The sequence below is a fragment of the Plectropomus leopardus genome, chromosome 23 (assembly GCF_008729295.1).
Source record: "Plectropomus leopardus isolate mb chromosome 23, YSFRI_Pleo_2.0, whole genome shotgun sequence".
In the NCBI taxonomy this organism is placed as follows: domain Eukaryota; kingdom Metazoa; phylum Chordata; class Actinopteri; order Perciformes; family Serranidae; genus Plectropomus; species Plectropomus leopardus.
Genome location: NC_056485.1, coordinates 16,010,419 through 16,030,258, shown reverse-complemented (window position 1 = coordinate 16,030,258; position 19,840 = coordinate 16,010,419). Strand labels below are relative to the sequence as shown.

The 19,840-nt window shown below is 37.4% G+C and overlaps 1 protein-coding gene across 1 annotated transcript; it reads right to left on the bottom strand.

Moving 5' to 3' along the window:
• Nucleotides 1–354: 354 nt before the first annotated feature.
• Nucleotides 355–17,370, bottom strand: prkd4 (protein kinase D4). Its single transcript, XM_042512112.1, is given in 21 exon segments — nucleotides 355–850; nucleotides 2,056–2,141; nucleotides 3,048–3,315; nucleotides 3,398–3,496; nucleotides 4,298–4,459; nucleotides 4,547–4,597; nucleotides 4,599–4,654; nucleotides 5,984–6,056; nucleotides 6,163–6,188; nucleotides 6,522–6,741; nucleotides 6,969–7,046; nucleotides 7,726–7,849; nucleotides 8,161–8,287; nucleotides 8,290–8,319; nucleotides 8,973–9,056; nucleotides 11,109–11,304; nucleotides 11,430–11,584; nucleotides 11,717–11,848; nucleotides 12,551–12,689; nucleotides 15,575–15,741; nucleotides 16,526–17,370. Coding segments are annotated over 20 exon segments (2,427 nt in total). The 5' UTR covers nucleotides 15,731–15,741; nucleotides 16,526–17,370; the 3' UTR covers nucleotides 355–685.
• Between the last annotated feature and the right edge of the window lie 2,470 nt (nucleotides 17,371–19,840).

Here is a 19,840-nt window from a genome sequence, read left to right as displayed (position 1 = left end):
TGTTGCCTTTGACACATTTTTTTGCAGTCTGGAATCTTAAATTTTAAGAACATATAATTGCAACAAAATAAGTGTTATAGTTTTTTATGTCAGCATAAACATTTGTTACTACGTCTGTTTACCTTAAAACATTTAGTAAAAACTAAAAAGAAAAATGCATTTAGTTTGTAAACATTGTGAAGTTGGAATATTGCCGTTATCACTTTATACATTTTTTTATTATATCAGAAATTAAACCGATGCTGGACTATCAGCTGATATTTGATGAGTGAGTCGCAGTAAAAATATCTCTTAGTTTAAACATCCTTGTCCCGGAATAACTAAAAATAAACTTAATTTCTTAATTCATGATGTTTTTGGCGTTTTGCATAATTTAAAAAAACGGAGCATTCAAATACTAATTTTGAGTTCATCTTGGCCACGATTGAAGTTTTGACGTATTTGGTCCAGCCCAACAAAAATGTCTCTTTTCTTTTGGACACACGTAGAAATGATTGTGCTGTGGGTTAAAACTCGATTGATGGTCGTTGATTCTTCTGACCACAGAAAACTGATCAACAAAAAAACATCAAAAAATACCTATATTTTAGTTAATTTCCGCAAATTCAGGATTCTCATTTCTGTGGTTTTTATCTGAGCTATTACAGATAATAAAACTGTCTGACCTTTAACCTCCGGGCCGAGGTCACATGTCAGGGTCGTTGTCCGGGTCCCAGCAGAGGCGGGGCGGGAAGTCCAGGCCTCTCTCCTGGGCGTAACGCATCCAGCGCTCCTCGTCATCTTGGTGCGTCAGATACCTGCAGCCCATCCTCTGCTCGAACTCCCTGAGGTCACACCACAGCTGGAAGTCCTGCAGGACAGAGGGACAGACGGCTCAGAAGAGGACAGACGGCTCAGGAGGGGACAGACGGCTCAGGAGGGGACAGACGGCTCAGGAGGGACAGACGGCTCAGGAGGGGACAGACGGCTCAGGAGAGGACAGACGGCTCAGGAGGGGACAGACGGCTCAGGAGAGGACAGACGGCTCAGGAGAGGACAGACAGCTCAGGAGAGGACACAATGGAAAATTTTCCATTTTTAACCAAATCAATGTTTCCAGATTAATTTTTTTCTTTTTTTTTTTCTTGGTCAGTCTGAGCTTTTAATTATTTTGCGCACCCTAAAAATATTAAAGTGAAAAGACAGTTTGAGTAATTTATTAACCAGGTGTTTTTTTTTTTTTTGTTTTTTTTTTTTAAACTTTTAGTAGCTTTCTAAAATAGTTAATTGAGTCGTTTTGATTAGTGAAGATTTTCAGTCAGTCATGCAAATCCTGGATAAATTATGAAATATTCAAACAGTAATTTCCAGGCCTAGGAAAATTTTGGAAAACTATATTTACCCTGAATTTTTTTTTTTTTTTGGAAAAGTCACGTAATTTTGTTTCGCAAACCTGTAATAAAACACACGATGTGTTCAAGGACATACGAAAATTTTAACATCTAACAATAATAACAGTTTTTACAGTTTCTGTTTCTGTGATAATTGGTGTCATTTTGAGTCAAATTAACAAAAAAGACATCCTTAAAAATCACCAAAAGTTTAAGAAATAAAGGCAGAAATTTAAAAAGGAAAATAAATGGCAGTAAAATTTATACAAAATACAGCCATCTAAAGTGAATCGCCTCTCCCTTAAACCAACATAAAAAAACAAAACCCCTCCCAGTACTTAAAACTTTATTATTAATAAATAACAAATGTTATATTTGAATATTCAGTTCTAATCCTGTTCTAAATTCACTTTAATAATATATATTTTTAAAAAGCTATTATACAGTAATGAAAATGAGCCAATAGGGTCTTTGTACACTCTTAAAAATGTGTCTCAAAGTCATAGAAATTTTTGGGCAAAAATGTGTATGAACGCTGTCAGACGTCTTCCTACGACTGCGACAGAACACAATATTACAATTACGACTTTCTTCACATCCTGCTGGAAATTTAAGGGACAGGAAACTGCTTCTCAGCAACAGACTACAAACAAGTTGAATATTTATGGATTGATAGAAATCTGACCTGCAGCCAGGGGTGACCCAGCGCTTTGCCGACGCTGAACCTGCGTCTGACCGACACCTGCAGCAGGTTGTTGATGAGACTCACAGCTGCGGAGGAAAAGAGACACACAGGATTCACCCAGACTGTTTTTAAAAGTTGTCCTCTGAGGCCGCCTGGAGGACGACAGCGGAAAATACAAAAACCCAAATTTATATTTAAGAAGTTTAAAACATAAATATGAAAAGCAGAGAGACAACTTCAGTGCTTTTCACAGTGATTTATGAAACTTTAGTTCAGTGAATAAAGATTTAGGACTTTTTAAGAATTTTTTTATGCCACTTGTAATGAAGTGTCAGACTAATTTTCCAATAACCAAAACTGAAGGGTCATTTTATTTTATCCAAATACTTAGTATAACAGAAAACATGACATTTCATTTGTCCAGGGAAACGGTTGGATTATTTGCATCAAATATTGAAAAAAAAACACTTTTTTGAGTGAAGCACATGAAAGCCAATGAATTTATTATATTATTATATATTAAATATGAGGCATTTCTGTCCAGTTTTCTTATCGATTTTGTATTTTTCTCTCTGTATTTGAGATTTAAATGCTTGGATTCTCATCATGATGGGTTTATTTATTAAATTATTTGACAAAAAAAGTGAAGTTGGGAATTATTTTTCTGATTTAACAATGCAATCTCAGAAAAAAAATAAAATAAAATCCCACCTCACGTCTGAGCATTTTAGCCTTTTGAAAGATTAATTTAAGTGATTTTTTTTAAGGTTTTAACTTTAGATGAACGAATTTAATGCCTTTAAGACCATTTAAGCATCTGCTTGCACACACACTCACACACATACCTGCATATATACAGCAGACACGTCAACACGCGTCTGCACACGTCACTCCTCCCAAATGTAAACAAACAAACAAACATATACTAATCATAACAAACCAAAAACAGGAAACAGGAAAAGTTTTGACGATAAAACAGAAAAGTTTCTCACCCTCCAGTGAGATGGAGGTCCACGGCTGTCGCGGGTACATGAAGGCGGCGTTGGTGATCTGCTGTCTGATGTCCTCGTCCTCGTTGAAGGGGAACGTGCCGCTCAGGCTCACGTACATGATGACGCCCACGGACCACATGTCCAGCGAGCGGTTGTAGCCGTTGCTGCTGATCACCTCGGGCGCCAGGTAGGCCGGCGTGCCCACCACCGAGCGGCGGAAAGACTTCTCGCCGATGATGCGGGCGAAGCCAAAGTCGCACAGCTTCACCTTCAACGCAGAGAGGAAGCGACGTGACGTCGAGAAACTTTCCTCCTGAAACGGCTCGTATGAAACAATCACAGGGTCTCACCTGAGGGAACGGGTCTGCGGACGCCAGCAGGACGTTCTCAGGCTTCAGGTCACAGTGAGCGATGTGTTTGAGGTGCAGATACCGCAGAGCCTCCAGGATCTACCCCACACACACACACACACACACACACACACACACACACACACACACACACACACACACACACACACACACACACACACACACACACAAACATAACATACATAATAATAAACGGCCTAACAGAGTCTGGACTAAAATGTCTTTATGGTCATTTAACCTTAACATGTCATTCATTTTCTATATTTAAACATTTTTGAAGCATTTTAAGACTTTTTAAAGATTTAGGTCAGTTTTACAGAAATTTAAATTGGAAAAAAATAAAAATAAAAATAAAAATAATAATAATAATAATATATGCTGTTAATTATTTTTAAAAATGCTATCAGTTATTCAGAGATATTATTTAAGGTAACTTCAGAAAAAAAGTATTAATAACATCCTATTTCCCGTATTGTAGCACTTTTAAGACTTTTGAAAGGTAAAAGACGAATTTACAGATTTATTAGTAATTTTTTAAATATAGTTTCAAAAATGAAATTAAGATTTGTCTTCGAAAGATTGATTTAAGACATTTTAATACCAACTGGGGCTTTTTTTTTTTACTTTAATTCTTGCAAAATTATCATTAATATAGTCACTGTTGTTATTATTATTGTTTATTTTCCTTATATATTTACAGTCATGTCTTGTGCTGTAAAGTTAGAAATTCAATAAAATCTATTTTTTTTAAAAAGGAAAAAAAAATCACTAGTTTCTTTCCTGTTTTTTAAAATTTTTATTAACTGCTGTCATAAAAGAAAATAAAGTCTGCATGATTTAAAGATCTGCGGAGAGTTTAGCGCGGGGAGAAGCTCTGACCTGTGTGACGAGGAAGCGGGTGTTGCGTTCAGGGAGTCGTCCTGTCTCACTGGACAGAATCATCTCCAGCATGTCTCCATGGAGCTTCTCCATGACGACAAAGACGTGCTCCGCCGTCTCGAACATCCCCTCCAACAGAACCACGCCGAGGTGCGTCAGATTCTAACACACACACACACACACACACACACACACACACGTTACTGAAGATAACGTTAGAATGAAAACAGCTGAAACCGGCGTCGGTACCTGCAGGATGGACACCTCGTTCCTCAGCTGTCTCTCTTGTTTGGTGGGGAAAACGCGTCTTGTCGATGACTTTGATGGCGACCGGCCGACCCGACTTCCTGTGAGTGCCTGAGGAATGACAAGTGAGGCGTTTATAGAACAGTTTTTCTTCATTTTAATCTCATTTCCGACATTAATTTGATTGTAGTCGTTCAGAAATTGTCCGTTTACAAAGACTTTGGTGGTCATTTATTTCATAGGTTTGTAATTTTAGATTTATTTGACGCTCTCTGCTTTATCATGTAAGCATTCGTATTGTACTTTATTGATTCTATGCCTCTGTGATCTTTTTTTCTTTGTTATTATTATTTTATTGTAGGATGCTTTATGTGCTTTTTTCTTATTTCGAGGTGAGATTCTCTTTTAAACCTGCAGGAGTTTTCTGTATCTCACCTGCACAATCTGCTTCTGTTCTGTTGATGTTTGGCTGTTTTGTTTTTACTGTGCAAATAAATAATAAAAATACTAAATATTTATGTCCTGGGAAGTTCCTACAAAGACAATCTGCACAATTTTAATTAGTTTATTTTTCTTCCTCCTTTTTTTTTTGCTAAACAAATAAAACAACATGACTTGCCAGATAATAAATATATGTCGAACATAAGCAACTACATTTTTTTTTTTAAAATCATAATAATTGTGACAATAATATCTCGCAATTGCAGTAAAATTTGCAAAATACGTTAGCCTATTTTTGTGTATGTGAAAGAGGAAAAATAAATAATAATATAATAATAATAATAATAATAATAATAATAATAATAATAATAATAATAATAATAATAAAAAAAATAAAAAAATAAAAAAATGCTGTGTGGTAATAGTAATGAAGGGATGAAAAGTAATCAAATAAATCCATAGTCTAATATTTAGGTGTGTGCAGTACAGAGGGATGCAGGGATACAGAGGTAATTAAATCATTTCAATTAACTGCCTCTAACTGAGAAATTTGGTCCGTGCATGTAGGTCTAAAAAAATGTCTGATGTGACTGTGAGGAAGCAAACAATTATGAATAAAATACGAAAATATGATGATTAATGACTGTAATGAGGGGGGGGGGGGGGGGGGGGGGGGGGGGGTGGGGGGGGGGGGGGTGGATCTACAATCAGTTATTTTTGACATGTGTGTAAAATGAGCCTTTGAAGGAAGTTCTAAAAATCAACTATTACTAAAAAGAAATGCTGAAATTCCTCCAAAAAAGTTGTTTTCTCTTTAACAGTTACAGAAACTAAAATCTATTGAAACAATAAATTAATTAATAAATTAGGGAGCTGTAAAATAAGGCATTTACCTTTCATCTTTGCCTCCAAAAAGATTTTAAAAAAGCATTCTTTGCTGTTTCTTTGATAAACACCTGAGACTGTGATAATATCATAATGTGGTGAAAAGCACTTCACCTTTGTACACGACTCCAAACTGTCCTGAGCCCAAAACCTCGCCTGTAAGGATCTGATACACCGAGCTGATGTCCTGAAAAAAACACACACACACACACAGACACACACACACACACACACTGAGGTATGAAGAAGTTCGTGGTGATTAATTATCATTTCAGGAGTAAGTCGATCCTTACCACGCTGTCTCTGTGCGAATCTTTCTCTGTAATCAGAACAAAATCATTTTAATGAGCATTTATTGTCAAATCAAATGCTGAAAAATTGAAATATTCTCTGATTCATGTTTAGAGGTTGCCTGACTCATTACAAATCATATTAATGCTCATTTTTGTTAAGTAACCCTGACGTTTTTCACTTTTGATTGAAATTATTTGGGCTTTGTGCTCCGACGCCCACGTTAAGTTTTGTGTAACGAGTTATTAATGGAAAAACAGCTCATCACACTCAGTTACATAACCTGTGAACAGCTCTGTTGTCTCGTTTGCATTTATTAATGTGAGCATCAGAGAGTTTTTTTTTGTTATTTTCGGCTCACTGCTTGTTATTTTCTCCCCGCCGTGTCCGCCGCTGCTCTGCACCGGCATCAGAGCCTGACGGATGGCGCTCTCCCAGGCCGGCCCGTCCTCTTCGGCCACCACGCAGTACACCAGCGAGGCCGTCTCCACCTCCAAGGAGTGGGCGCTGTTGCCTGGCAACGAGGGCACGGTGAGGTGGGCGGAGCCTCGGACGTGCAGCACCTCAGACAGAGTGATCTCCTGCAGGACAGACGTCACAAAATGATGTTTTCTTATGATTTATCTGTAATTCTTTCCATTCTTTATGTTTACATGTGGTCTGTGATTTTGTTTTGTTATTCTTTTAGGCGTTTTGTGTCACTTAACATTTATCCCTCTTCTGTTTACAGTAATATTTTTGGAGTCATTTCTAGCTGAAGAGTTTGCACCGTCTGTTGCTGTGTGTGTTTTCGGGTGATGAGCTGCACCTTGTAGTACTTGGTGCTGCTCTCGTTCTGGTACAGAGTGATGCTCCTCCAGTCCAGGATCCAGTAATGACGTTTCCTCTGGGAATATAAAAAAAAGACATAAATAATTCATAAACGACAGAATGAATTTAGAGGTTAATGGCTTTGAAAAGGGTTAATCCCCAAAGACACATTTGAACAGACTTCTAAATCTGCAATTTCGTCAGCAAAGTCTGCTTAGTTGGCTGACAGGGTGAAGTGAACGCCTCAGCTTGTTGTGGTTGATAAAATGAGAGCTAACATTAGTAACTGTGTGTTAAATAGAAAAAAAAGTGAGATCACTTTCTTAAATGCTGTGATGTCTAAAAAAAAAAAAAAAAACAGAAAAAAACCATCATTAGTTTCATATACTTGAATCAACAGGTATTTTACTGCCCAAAATGCATTTAAAAAAAAAAGGGTTGGAGAAAAAAAAAATATTTAAAATTATTATTTTTAAAGATATGTATAGTAACATCATTTTATTTTACTCTCGTTTTCTGTTTTGGGAGAAAAAAAAAGTTTAAGGCAAGTTCAATTTAAGACTTTTTAAGCTTTTTTTCTGAATATTTTCTAATTAATTGTTTCATTAAATTAAAATTAAATTTAAGACAAATATATAATTATACAAATGTGAAAAAATTAAATAAATAAAAATAATTAAAATAAAAGTAAAATACAAAAATAATAAAACAATAATAATAATATATGCTGTGAAAAAAATATGTGTGTGTCTCACCAGTGTGTCAGTGTTGGTGTGGTGCAGCAGCCATCCCTCTCTCAGGACTCCACCTGCTCTCCTCTTCGAGTGATGCACCGACTGGACGAGCCTCATCACAGGGATGAAGCTGCTGAAACACGGACTGACGGAGGGACAGAGGACAAAAGACAAGAGACAAAAGAGGCCGATTTAAGGAGAAATACTGAATAAAAGTTTGTTTTCTTTGCTCGGACTGAGCTGCGGTGTCCCCTAAATGCCTCTGGGTGGCAGCGCGGCCCAAAATTCACTTTAGAGTTTGTGATGTTGATGATTTCAGTGACAGCAGGAGAGATGAGTGTTTTAGTGTTTGGGAGCCAAAATCAAGTGTCTGACATCATCAGGACATCGTCTGGTGCCAACGGAGTCACCTCGAAAACGGGATGACATCATCAGAATAATGACCAGCCCTCTGACCTCATCGGCTCTCGCTGTAGCTCCTCGTCTTTTGTCTCGGCCGTCCAGTCTCCGTCAGTGGACATCTCATCGTCGGAGGTCTCTAGTGTTGTCATGCTGGTGCGCTCTGAATCATCGTCCTCTGGTCTGCCGGGCTGCTGTGACCCGCCGCTGTGCATTCTGGGAAAGTGACATCATGTGCAAAAGATATTAGGGCTGCGGCAAACAATTATTCACACGTGATTATGGGACAAAAAAGGGAGGAAAATTTTAAAAAGGGAGTTGTTGAAATTGCTTGACATGTTCGCCCAACAATCCGAAACCTGCATATATTCACTTTATAAAAATATTTAAAAAATTGAGAAATTTTTCTAAAAAGTTCTAAAAAATTATTGCTGATTAAATTTCTGTTTATCACTTTATCAACTAATTGTTTCAGCAAAGTGCGTACCTGTTCAAAAGTTTTTTAAATTTAAAGGCACATTTTTATTCACAGCAAAAACAAAACCGGCTAGCAGATCAATGATGTTATTTTTTCATATTTAATTTTCATGCAAACATGCTCATAATGACACATGCTGATGTTTCGCAGGTATAATCTGATCCTGAATCATCGTAATCATCATCGCTGCTCGGATGAACGCTGCAGGAATCTAAAATGAGTCCCGAATCTTTCAAATCTTCCTGAGACGGAGGGTGAATCAGCTTTGAGTCATCGCGGGGTTATGGGAACATCAGAGCGGGGGCCTTTTCAAAAGAGCCGTGATCTGAGAGCAGTTAAAAGCCAGAATAATAAATGGAAAACAGCCCCCCGAAAAAGGCTGACAGCTCACCTTCCCCGTTGGTGCGTCTCCTCTCTCCTGGACAGTCTCTGGGGACCAGCAGCTCGCAGCGCCGATGGCAGTTAAACCTGCAGTCTGAAAAATGATGACAGAGGAGAGGTGGCGGGTTCAAAGAGAGGAAAAAGAAGCACAAGTACATGTAAAAAATACCAAATGACAGAATGTAACTTTTGGACTTTTTAGAAGTTTTCATTTCAGACTGATTGAAGTTAGATTTCGGACTTTTTAAGACTTTTTTTAATGCTACTAAGAATGAAGAATAACTTTCTAAGAACCAAAATTAAAGAAATGCAATCGTATTTTGCCCAAATTTTTAAAATGACATTAAACATGAAACTGTATGATTATCTACATAAAAAAAACAGCTGAAAAAAACCCCAACTTTTTTGAGTGGAACACATGGAAGACAATGAATTTATATAATTAGAAAAGTATTTTTGGTTTACCAGCCTAAGAGGGAAATATCTGGCACTTTTGTCTGGTTTTCTTGGCAATTTTGTGTTTTTCTCTCCGCATGTGAGATTCAACAGCTTGGACTCCCATCATGACGAGTTTAAGACAAGGAATTTATTTAATTATTTAACAAAAAAATAGATGTTAACAATTATTTTCAGATTTTACGACGCAATGTCAGAAGAAACGATTCAGAAAAACCTGTTTCACATGTCTGAGCATTTTTTGAAAGATTAATTCAAGTCATTTTAATAACAATTAAGGCCTTATCTTTAGATGGGTTTTTAAGGATCTGCAGGAACCCTGCGAGAAACACCCAGACATTCAAGGAAAATTAAGAATGCTTCAGTCCGATCTGCCTAAACAAGTGTTGTGAACAAACTCCCTGCTTATACAACAAAAGCACATCGGTCCTTTTAGCCCCAGTTTGTGTTTCTGAACCTCAAATCCACGAAAGGCTCATCAGAGCCGAGGTGCCGCTGCAACAGAGCATCTAAAAATTACCACAGAGGAGGAAAATGTTTTAATATATACATTACATGTCATCGCTGCAGAGAGAGAGTATTAAAAAACACAGCTAAAAATCAGGAACCTTAAAACTGCCGCAGATAGAAGGTTTTTTTTTCATATTTCATCTTCATGTTATCAAGAAAAATCCCACTGAGATTTTAAAAAAAATCTGTTTTTCAAGAGAGTTTTCAAGGTGAGGAGTATTTGAGGGTGATTTAAAGAAGATGATCTTTTGATCGAATCATGCTGTCCATGAAGAAGAAAGTAAGTAGAAAAAAAAATACTTCTGAATTCGCCAGTCAGAGACTGTGTTTTTTTTTAGGAATGTAAGGGATTTTAAGGCTGACAGATTGCTTTTAAAATGTTTTTTTCATAATTTATTGAGTCAATTTTAACTTTTGCAATGACTTTTGCAACCTCAGCATGGTTAAAACAACTTAACAAGAAATTAAGGTAAAAAAAAAAAAAAAGGTTAAAAAGTTACAAGGCAAATGCATGGAAATAAGCTTTTTTTTGTTGGAAGAAAAATGTAAAAAAAACAACCCAAAAAAACAAGAAAAATGCCTGGAAAACATCCTCTAAAAATGTAAAATAAATTTAAAAATATAGTATAATAAAATAGCAGATATATTCATACATCACGCACTAACATAATTTTAAAGATATAATTACATTAATGATGAACAGAATTTTCTGAACATTTTCCCTCGCTTTTTGATAATTTTCTTTCTTTTTCATTTTCCCAATCTGCAGGATGTGTATATATATATTTTATTATTATTATTATTATTATTATTATTATTTTCACGTGATCTTGTATTTTTTTGGCTTTCAAAGGGTAAAGACTGTTCCAGTTTGCTCAACAGGAACAACACTGCACTGATGTAACCACAATCAGATTTAAAAGATCTGGACATACGATGCACACAGAGGTTTCTAACATGCCAGCAGGAAATGTCTGTGAAACGTCACGTAGGTCACGACAAATTTAATAACTGACTGGAAAGAAACTGCAGATTTGATCTCTCCTCTCTCTTCAGTCGTGGTGTAAAAGAAAACAGAGCTAACAAACGTGTGACGCCTGAAGCATTAGAGCATATATTTCTGTTTTAGCTGTTTAAACTCAAACATGATCAAACCGGAGCAGAAGTTGAGCCGTCTCACCTGAGCACTGCAGCCCCTGTCTGAAGAGCCCTTTGAGCAGCCGGTGGCAGTACTGGCACACGGTGGGTTTGGTGTAGCTGTGGATGTGGAAGGTGTGAGGGACCTGAGCCCTGCTCATGTCGCCGTAACCGATTCCCAGCCAGACTGGTGGCTCTGCCCAGGACGGAGGCCTGGAGGACGGCTTGGACATGCTGATCTGGTGACGGATGGACAGTGACATGGTTCACTTTTAGACAGGCAAACACTTAAAAAAACAAGTGTGGTGACTCAGTGTATCAGAAAATCTAACCTAACGTACTTTATGAAACATTACTTTCTTACCTCCTCCAGACTGCCTCCCGCCTGATTGGTCAGGGAGTGTGTGTGCGGTCGTCGGGGGGGAAACAGGGAGAGGCTGGTGCTAACCTGCCGCCGTGCTCGACTGCAGTCATGAGGCAGGTAGAACGCACAACGCTTGTGAAAGTCTAATCCACAACCTGAAGACACAAACAGACAGACTCAAGTTAAATTCATCACAATTTGACACGAAATGCAAACTAAACATTTTCTCACACTGCAGAAAGTTTAACAGCTGTATGATGCACGACGACGTGAGCGAGCGGCTTTACCGTCACATTTTAATCCCTGTCGGACGAGGCCCCACAGCATCTCTCCGCAGTGGTGACAGAAAGTGGGCGTACGGTACGAATGGACCACCAGGGTGTGAGGACGGATCCTCACCTCTGTCACTGACGCTGATCCTGAGTCAGATTTAAACAAAGACATGATGCACAGTCTGATTATGCCGCTGATGAGATCCTCTTTATTGGCTGAAATATAAATTGTTGAAAGTATCTGCAGAGGTCCAAAAGTCTCAAGTCTTACATCAATACCAATACCCAAGTCACTCTTAAAATGTAATGAATTTTGACAGAGTAATATATATTTTTTAATAATTTATACAAATCATGAATCCTTTTTAAAATGTGTATTTATTTGTTAAAACAAATTTGTTAAAGCAAGTGTGACTGAACCTAATTACGAAAAAAAGTAATGCTGATATGCTGAAAAATGGCAAAACGTAAAAAACACTTAAACTTGCAGCTTGACTGAAAGAAGCGTCTTAATTTGAAGTCAAGCTTGTTGCTTTTTCTGTGGTATTTATATGATGTTTTTTACAGTATATTTGCATTTCATGGCCAAGAATCTTACATAAGGAGGGTAACCTGCCAGCTTCATGGCTGGATTTAGTTGCTTTGTGAGGTTTTTCGGCATAAATAAACACAGATTCTGTAGCTGGCGGATAACTGGACGGCCTGTGTGGATCTGAGCAGTGTGAAATGCTAACAAGGTGCAAAGACCAAAGCAAGAATGACGTCTTCTGACATGATTTAAAATGAGTTTCCCTCCAAAATAAGACTAATGTTAGCTTTATTTCCGCACGCTCTGAGATGTTGGCTGACCTGCGATGACGACCTCGATGAGGTCTCCATCCCGCAGCTCGTCGTGGTCTGTCAGCCGCTGCAGCAGCTGCTCTGAGGCGGACTGATGTCTGAACAGCAGAATCTTCTCCCCGACGCCCACCACGCTGCAGTTTGGAGCCTAAAACACACAGCACACAGACACACACACACACACACACACACAGACACACACACACACACACACACACACACACACACACACACACACACACTGAGTCCTCATCCAAGAAATAAGATGCAGCTTTAACTGAGGAGACACTAAAACACAGATCTCTCTGTGCGAAAACAGAAAAGTTTTTATCTTAAACATAAAAACCTGTATGTAACACTGAGTTTTCTAAAGTTAGATTTTCATACCAGTTTTGTTAATTTCATGCTTTTTAATTTGCAAATCAAAAAAAAAAAAAAACAAGCCATCAAATCCTAAGAATAAAATCGTGTGGTTGTTTGAATTCTGGCTGCAAACATGTTGGAAACCCAATGCAGATACACAAGGCTCTAAACTCACACTTTAAATAGTTGTTTGCGTCAGTGAATTAAAATACAAAACGTGCCAAAGCCTGATCAGAAAGAAAGTCATGGATTTAGTGCAAGCTTCAGTAAAGTTTCACATTTTGAGAAACAGAAAGAGACTTTTGTAAAGGTTAAATCTGTAAATCTTTTCCATCACAAAGCATGACCTAGTTGCGCTTTAAAAAAAAAAGAAAGAGAGCAGCCTCATGTGCTCAGTAGATAAGAGATCAAAGATAAAAGATGCACATGAGAAATGGACGTAGCACTTTAACTTCTCTAAGTAGTACTTTAAGTAGTGAGTATGGACAGAGAAAAATAATCATTAATGCACAAATGGCATCAAAACCAGCTCGATCTGTGATTGTCTGAAAGGACGTCTTGCAGTGATTTTATCATTTCCAAAACCTTACAGAGCATCACTGCGGCAATCCAATTCTTTCCCACTTTTTTTTTAACTCTAAATTTGATTTCTTTTCAAACATAATAAAAGGGTGGAAATACAAGAGAAATAAAATGTGATCTGGCAACAACAACACATACGGTACATTCATTTATGGCACAACTTAAAATAAAACAATTCCTAAAGGGCAGTTTTTGTCCACTGCTCATAAAAAAAATAAAAAAAATAAATACATTTGGTGTCAAAAAAGTGATAATTTCTGAGAAGGGTGGGGCTCCTGCTGTCTGATCTGTGCACAGTGAATGCACTGAAATGCACACGTGAAACACACACAGGCACATTCTTCAGACCTGCTGACCTGCTGCCTGGAAACTTGAGAAAAGATCAAAGTTGAAAGGAGCGCTGGTGTGAGCGAAGGTAGACTGTGTGTGTGTGTGTGTGTGTGTGTGAGAGAGAGACAGAGACAGAGACAGCAGGGAGGGGACGTTGTGGTTGGAAAGTTTGCTGTGCTCTTCTCGACCACAGCGTCTCTGTATCTGAGACAGAACGACGACCAGACCAGCTGAGGCGGAGACCAACACACCTGCCATTCGTGAACATCTTTGTTTAACCTCAACTACGGTTTCAAAATGCACCGTTTAAATTTTACTCTCATAAAAGATTCGGCTTATTCATCACCTCAACTCTCTTGCGTAAGTGCTTAAAAACAAACCGAAATCTTTCATGATAGGAGGGTTTGACTGTGTTCTACACACATAATAACCAAATCCTGAGGTGGTTTTAAAGCTCACTTTCACCTGATTAAACAGGATAAAAGGCTGGCTGAATCATTTTAGGTAAACTGGAAACAATACAGCCAAAATGACCGCAACATTCTTTAAACTCTGCACCAGTCAACGCAGAAGCCACACTTAAAATAGTAACCCACACAACCCTCCTTCGTGCAAAAGGCGACCTTTCAAAGTCTGCTTCCTGACTGTTGTGAGAGGCTCTAAACATCGACTCAGATTTTTCCAAGTGGGACTGTGTGAGGGGTTAGAGCTGATTTCACTCACAGACGTTCAATACAAATGCTCTGCTGTGAACTTTTTTCTTTAAATGTATTTTTTTGTTACATGTTTTGCTTTGTCTATATGAAAAATGCAATAGAAATAAAGTCTGATTGACTAAAACTTAACGCCCAAGAACATCCCAATCATTGTCATCTTTTGGGAGACAGAGGCTGTTTAATATTGTACAAGAGTGAATGTGCAAACCTGTGATACTTCATGAACTCCTAAATCCTTAAAATCGTTGCTGCTGATACAGTAGTTTAACTTATTACTGTAAAACTTCAATTGATAGCCCAGGACAGTATTTGCTTAAATCATTGTCCCCAACAGGCTTCATATCTGGGACAGGTGTCTACATTTTATTTATATTTAAAAAAAAAAAAAAAAAAAGAAAGAAAACATGGGAGAAATGAGCAACAACAGAAGTTACCCAGAAGTTGACAAAACAAAACAAAAAGGGGAGGAAAAAGAAAAAAGAAAAATGACCTAAAAAAAAAAACTTAAAAATTTAAAAAATTTTAAAAAAATATTTTAATAAAAAATAAAATATTATTATGATATTTATTAATGTTTTCTCTTTTTTTTTTTTGCATCTTTCATGTTTACTATGCCCGTAATGCTGTCTTCTTCAGTGCTTATGGTTTCAGTAAAATTAAGTGAATTTGGCGCCTAAAATGTGGAGAATCTTACCAAGCTAACGATGTCGGTGGTACGTCCAAAAGTTTAAACATAAATACATATTTCTATGCCCCGATACAAGCAGCTAACTAACGTTACCTCCAGCAGGAAGCCAACAACACGGTTTCTACCTCTAAAGAACTTCTATGAAAATGAGCTGCATGGTAACCAGACCGACCTGTAATTGGGACAGAGGCTTTTATTTGAAGTTTTACAGTACTCTAATAACTAATCTGAGTTCCAAATTGATAAACAATCAAATCTCGAGCCTGTGGACCTTCCTGATCTACTGTGTAAAACCCTCAAACTGCTTCAGGACAGCAGCATGAATGGAGGCAGGCACCGTGAGGTTTGGATTACCTTGCGCTCTATGATCTCTGCAGCGAGCCTCTTGGCATGGCGATAGCTCAGGTTGCCAGCGGCGACTCGAACCACCTCCCTGAACAGGCCGAGCTGGAACTGGACCAGAACCGGCGCTGTGAAACTGTTGGGACCGGGGGGGGTCACTGCGAACATGGAGGAGGATCCTGCAGAGAGATAGGATTATTTTGTGGATTATTATAGGAAAAAAAGGAGCCTGGCGTACAGATTTTAGCTCAACAGCTGTTGAGTTCAATATAAAATAAGTGTCAAAACAAAGCAGATAATTGGCTATTAAACATTTTATAGATATTTGCATTAGAAACCGTTACTGAGGAGGTAAATTTGTCTTTTTTAGTGACAGATTTCGTTTCAGGAGGTAAAATTCTAGCTCCAATCTCAAATTGGTGTAACGGTCATCATCAAAAACACTACCAGCTGCTATAACAATTTTCATTAATGTAATCAACACATTTTAAGTATCATTTGGTCACTAAAAAACTTGTTGTTAAACACTGATCGAGGAGAAAACATTGTAGGACACAACTGAATACACATTACTATGATCAGGATATTTTTGCAAATAATTTCAAACATGCAAAATAAAGAAAAATAAAAAATATGAGAAGAAAATACAAAGCAGACATATTCAGTAAACATCATAAGTATTTCATGTCTGAAAAGTAGCAGGTGGCAGTAAACACTTATCAAAAAAATTCTAAAATAAACTTCACAGTAGTAAACATTGTTTTCACTTAAGCCCAAACACAGCTCGATTAAATCAAAGAAAAATTAAACATTCAAGATAAAACAAAAACAGATCAGAACAAAACACACACAAAAAGTTACGATACATAAAGAGTCATGTCTTAACAGTTTTTTTTAGTTTCCTATTACCAAAATAAAAACACTGAAAGAACGTCTCAAAATACTGAACACAATGGACCTTACTTTCTAATCCCTGTACGCAAAAGCTCCGATCTTTCACCTCAATCGCAGGATTTTATCTCAACAAATCGACAGCTGATCTTTCATTGTGCTGCGGATTCTTAGCGTGCGCTCTGGTGAGTTTCCTCTTTGTGGGGCTCGGCTGTCGATGAGACAGGAAGTCATACAGAGAGACGAACGTCCATGAGAGGTGTGGTGGACGGTTAACAGCTCCAGCCTGAGCTGTGAAAACTCACACACACTTTGAAATGGTCAAACATTACGACAGATTCAGGGATGAAAACGTACGAGACAGAATCAGTTTGAAAAGTGGTGTTTGTTTTTATTGAACCTTTGATAAAATACACATCAGGTTGGCCCCTTCACAATAAGATCCATCAAATCATCTGCAATATAAGAGTCCCCAAACATATGCAAGACCCTCGTTCCAACAACATTTACCACCCAGGCTCCGAGGTCATTATGGAGATAGATTTGTCTCAGTATCATATGTGTGTTAATGCTTTCCAGGACTTTTCAAGGATGCAGAATAGATTTTTTTTTTACGCTCCACTTGCCCGCCATTTTTCAAACATTTCAGGTTCAAATTTGATTCAAACATAATTTCAGCCAGAAGGAACACAGGTAGAAAAGGAGGAAACGTACTTAATGTTAAATAAATGACAAATAAATCAAATATCACTGATCGACACATATTTGAGCTACGTTTCAGCGCCTGCTCAAGAAAATTTGAATTTGTGTTACATTACGAAGGTAATTCACAAAAGATTACTGCAGCAATTTTATTAAACACAACAAAATGTCATTGCTTTTCCAAAACTTTCTATGATTTTTACTAATTCCATGACTTTGCCAGGCCTGATTTTAAAATTTCACAACTTTTCCAGGTTTTCCATGACTGTGGGAACCCTGACAAATACGAAAAAGTATAATAAAGTTGAATACCTTTTATCATTTCACATATTAACGAAAAAACATGAGTTTTTTCGTTGTGAAACATCGTGAATTCCATCCTAACTTTTGAAGATATTTCTGAATCCAGAATTTATTTATTAATCTCAATTCTGTGCTTGCCGATTTACATTTTACGCACAAGTACTTTTTTTTTTTTAAACGTATGGAATCTGTTTGTATATTTGCAGATCCGTCATTTGCAAAACAGCTTTGTGAGATTACAAATCTTTGTTGTATTTAAGGAAGCCATTTTATCCGTATATATTTAAAATTTATATTCAATAATTTTGACACAAATCTACCTCCACAGACAAAGCTCTACTCTCCATAAATATTTGGACATTGATTTGTATTTGAAGCTTTGGATTGAAACCTTTTTTCAAACAGAAACTCAGAACAAACACAAGCTATATATTTGCTTTTATCAAGCAACATTATTGTTCATATATTTATGGAGGCTGCGATTAATAACGAGTCAGAGATGCTTGAGAAATTTTCCGGAGACACTGAACCAACGCTAACCCTGACTAGGTGATAAATACAGTAAAGGTTTGCTTAGTATTATGGTATGGTGTGTGGAGGAGCTCACAGTCACGAAGAGGAGTCTTTTGGAGACTTTAAACTACAAATTAGTGCTGCACTAACTTTTGTACACAGCTACGTGGTGTTTGTGATTAAATGAATTCCCATCATTCTTTATGTGAACATATAGTAAACATACATATAAAGGATAATTCTGTACATTATTTGCTGCGAACGACACTTAAAGCACTTTTCTTCCTGTAACATCTTTCCAAATTGTCATTATTTCTTTTTTAAACACTTGCTTTACTCCTTCATACGCGTATTTCTTCATCCAGAACCTGCTCCACCGCGCACATTCTGCACAATCAGAAGCTGATAGAATAGTAAGCACTTTTTGTTTAGACTCAGCAATGCGACAATATTGTTGATTTCAAAAAACGGCAACTTCAGGTTATTTAGGCATGTGGCGATGGCGTGCATGCACCGTCGTTTGATACAATGCCTTCACAAAAAAACCTGCGTCTTCCTGTTTTTTGAAATCAAACTCAGTTTGTCAAGATTTAACCTTTTTTGGCTTTCTTGCATTTTAAAATTTAAGTGCAAAGTTGAAGAAAACCTGCAACTCAAGCACAAAAAAAAGCAACTTGACGTTGACGTTCTGATCCGACGAACACATTGCCGAGTCTGATTTCGACTTCACATAATAAGACGTGTACATTCTGTGGACAGATCTCTTGGTATTGGTCTTATTTTGGTGGAAAACAGCACAGCACAACATACCCAGTGTAAATGCCACCAGACCCCACAATCAACGTAAAACGTAACATTCAAATGATCAGTTTTCAGTACCTTCAACATAAAAGCTCTGATACAAAACAGGAAAACGCATCAACAAAAATCACTGCGGACAGACGGTCGCCAGTCATCTGAGATTGTTTGATTACGACCGATGAAGTCCGTCCCGATCAGCATTAAAAAAAAAAACGTCACACTGAGGATTGTTTCATACAAAAATGATAAATGTTCAGTAACAGTAAATGAGGGAAAAAACACAAAGAATATCACACGAGGAATCCAAAAGTAAACATCGTAGTTGATGCACTGCATCAGCTTTGAACGGAGATATTTCTATAGAGGGTCGATTATGTCTTGAATATCTGGTTTAATGATTGTAAACAAATTATATTTAAATATCTCTTTCACAGCATTTTCTTTCCATAAGAGTTTTTCGTGGCAAGCGAGGAAAACGTACTCGAAAGACATGATTATAATTCAGCTTTCTTTTGCACCACACTCAGTAGGTAGTATTGGGAGGATTTAAAGACCCTGTGAAATGAAAAACGCATTTTCCCAGATTTTAATTCTGTGTCCCTGTGTTAACTGGGCATTTATTTCTTGTTATTTCTGACTTGTCTCTTTCTGTACAAGCAGGTAAAATAGTTTCAAATGTTTGATGACTCGTTCTGCACTCATGGCATTTTTAAAGTCCAATTAAATAAGAATTTTAGTGACAAGCTCGCCTCAGCAGTCACGTAAAACAGCACGTCACCTCTCCCGCGTCCTCCTCATCTCACAGTGAGGGAGGTGAGAGTGCAGAAAAAAATGCCAATGTTGCTTCATATCGCATTAAACTCTTAGTCTGCTCTTCAGCAGTCGAATCAAAAAGTATACGGCTAAAATATTCAGTTTTACTATGAACTACATCAGAGTGAGGAAGCTAAAGACGCTCCGACTTTCGTTTCACTGGGACTCTTGAGTCTGGGTAAAGCAAATTTACAGATTTTTTTTCTCAACACATTAGAGATGTTAGAAAATACTTGTTGAAAACATGAAAAGACT